At 41.6% G+C, this 1126-nt stretch overlaps 1 protein-coding gene across 1 annotated transcript; it reads left to right on the top strand.

Moving 5' to 3' along the window:
• Nucleotides 1-368: 368 nt before the first annotated feature.
• Nucleotides 369-877, top strand: LOC104619065 (lysocardiolipin acyltransferase 1-like; the record flags this gene model as incomplete). Its single annotated transcript, XM_010284835.1, has 1 exon — nucleotides 369-877. A coding segment is annotated over one exon (509 nt), but the record flags the coding sequence as incomplete, so codon positions are not given.
• Between the last annotated feature and the right edge of the window lie 249 nt (nucleotides 878-1126).

The raw sequence follows: 1126 nt of genomic DNA, 5'->3' as shown, positions 1-1126 counted from the left end.
AGATATGAATAACTGAAGAGGAGTCTGACATACGGTGGTCTTTATCCAAGACCAGATATGCATCTTCTCTCCTTTAAATTTGACTTTATCCTCTTACTCATTGTTGTAATTTTACATTAGTTTGTACTGTGTATAATTTTGTTCCCAAAGGTTTTTGCTCAGATTCAGAACAGATAGTGATTGGGAAAAATTTGACCTTTCAGCCTTTAGAGATTCTAGCAGATAAAACATACTCTGCATAGCTAATGCATCTTTGGGATTTCTGCCACAATTTGGACAGTTTTCAGTCGCGCCTTGAGGCAAATCAGTGTTCTGACCATTGTATGACCTGTTTTGATCCTTTTTTCCCCTCCAAACCTTTCTTCTAGGTGACAATCTCGATGCTATCCATGACATAACTGTGGCATACCCCCAAAACATTCCTCAGACGGAGAAGCACCTTTTGAATGGAAACTTCCCGAAGGAGATTCACTTCCACGTCCAGAGATATCCCATAGAGACAGTGCCCACTTCTAAGGAGGAGCTGCAGCTCTGGTGCCGGAAGCGTTGGGAAGAGAAAGAGGAGAGACTCCGACACTTCTATGAAGGTGGCAAATGCTTCAGTGCAACAGGGCGAAGCATTATTCCGCCGTGTAAATCTGAGCTCAGGGTCCTCGCAGTTAAGTGCATCTCGCTCCTGTATTGGACGGTGTTCCCACTGGGTATGCTTGCACTGCTGTACCTGTACAGCTTTGCACGATGGTATTTTGCAGCCATGATCAGCTTTTTTGTGGTGCAGCAAAAGATATTTGGTGGGCTCGAACTAATTGAACTCGCTTGTCATCGGTATTTTAAAAAGCAACAGAAATTTCACGACACGAAAATAAAAACCCATTAGTGGTAGAGAGGTAGAGAAAGATGGAAAAATGGGTGGTTTTGAGATGTCCTGCAAATTTTATGCCCAGGGAAGAATTTTTGCATGAGAATTGTGTTTTACTATCACCATTGTTAGACATTTGCACTTGATTCTGTGAAGAGAAGGAAAAATGTTAGTTATTGCTACACGTGAAAATGGTAGTTTTTTATCTCTGAATGTAATTTCAACATTGCTCTTGCAAGCAGCTAGCAACTGCATTCTGCTGTAATT

This window comes from Phaethon lepturus, unplaced genomic scaffold (assembly GCF_000687285.1).
Source record: "Phaethon lepturus isolate BGI_N335 unplaced genomic scaffold, ASM68728v1 scaffold3384, whole genome shotgun sequence".
Classification (NCBI taxonomy): Eukaryota; Metazoa; Chordata; class Aves; order Phaethontiformes; family Phaethontidae; genus Phaethon; species Phaethon lepturus.
The sequence above is the reverse complement of the archived record's forward strand: the minus strand, read 5'-3'. Positions and strand labels throughout refer to the sequence as shown.